The sequence below is a fragment of the Aptenodytes forsteri genome, unplaced genomic scaffold (genome assembly GCF_000699145.1).
Source record: "Aptenodytes forsteri isolate BGI_AS27 unplaced genomic scaffold, ASM69914v1 Scaffold167, whole genome shotgun sequence".
NCBI lineage: Eukaryota > Metazoa > Chordata > Aves > Sphenisciformes > Spheniscidae > Aptenodytes > Aptenodytes forsteri.
The window spans coordinates 1,270,358-1,271,395 of record NW_008795926.1 but is presented as its reverse complement, the minus strand read 5'-3'; the positions used below and the strand labels follow the sequence as shown (position 1 = coordinate 1,271,395).

Sequence of the window (1,038 nt, the reverse complement as noted above, 5' to 3'; positions counted from 1 at the left end):
CCAACCGGGCTCGGCACAAACGGCGGAGCCGTCTCTGAGGGCGAACGAGGGGAAAGCGCCCTGCCCACCCGCCTGCCCGCACACCCTGTGCCCGCACACCCTGTGTCTTGTCCACGGCGAAGGGCCGGGTCGCCCCCATGTTGTGCGAGAAGAGTGGGAGGCTCTTCCCTCGCCCGTGGGGGTCGGGAAGGAGGAGGGAGGGGGAGGCCGGTGGACACCCGGAGAAGCGAGTAGAGATTGGGCCATCAGGGAGACCAGGCTTGGAAATCAACGCAGGGATCTGAGGGGAGGGAGAGTTAGTAGCCCTTGGGCTAAGGAAAAGCACAGTGTGAGGGAGCTGGGAGGAAGAGCCAGCATGGGAGGATTAACCTGAACGAGTCGGGGGGGAGGGGGAGATAAAGATGGTGAGCAACCAGCTGATGAGGATGGGATGCTTGAATGAGGACAGGTGGGACTGCGAACAGGGTGGGAAGGCTCAGGGCCATGCAGAGCAAGGTAAGAAGCAGCATCAAAAGGCCCAGGATAAAAATAACTGCTGGTATTTGGAGCAGAACTGTGAAAAAGTGCTTGAGGCTAAATATCATATTACTGAGCAGGTGCTCAGTGAGCATCATCCATCCTCTGTGTGTGAAATGAGGCCACCTCCTTTTGGGGAGAGAAGAAGCACAGTCACCAAAAGGAGACCTAGCATCAGTGCACTCATCTCCATTCAGACCTTCCTACTGACACTTGGCTCTGCAAGCTCAGTGGCCTCATGTTCATCAACACCGTGGCCGAAAAGCTCCCTGGCAGGCCCAAACCTGCCCAAGCCTCATGCTCATGGTTGGGCCAGGAGGAAGACAGGAGCAGCTTCCCCCACTAAGAAAAGCAGTGGTGCACCAAAGAGAGCATGCAAGATGAGGGGCAGGCTCAGCCCTCTCCAGGCTCATGCCTCCAGGCCAAGGCTGGGGCAAAACGGGGGGGAGCTGAGCAGCAGCTTTGCTGGCATGAGACATTTGGCCCTCTGGCATGATGGTTGTGGGGACAAAGACGCAGCGA

General features: G+C 58.2%; 1 protein-coding gene across 1 annotated transcript in view; it reads right to left on the bottom strand.

The window, feature by feature from the left end:
• Window positions 1-139, bottom strand: part of LOC103903788 (T-cell activation Rho GTPase-activating protein-like) — a 15,516-nt gene extending 15,377 nt beyond the window's left edge. The window contains 1 exon segment of the mRNA XM_009285053.1: window positions 83-139. Coding sequence (XP_009283328.1) covers window positions 83-139 — 57 coding nt within the window.
• Between the last annotated feature and the right edge of the window lie 899 nt (window positions 140-1,038).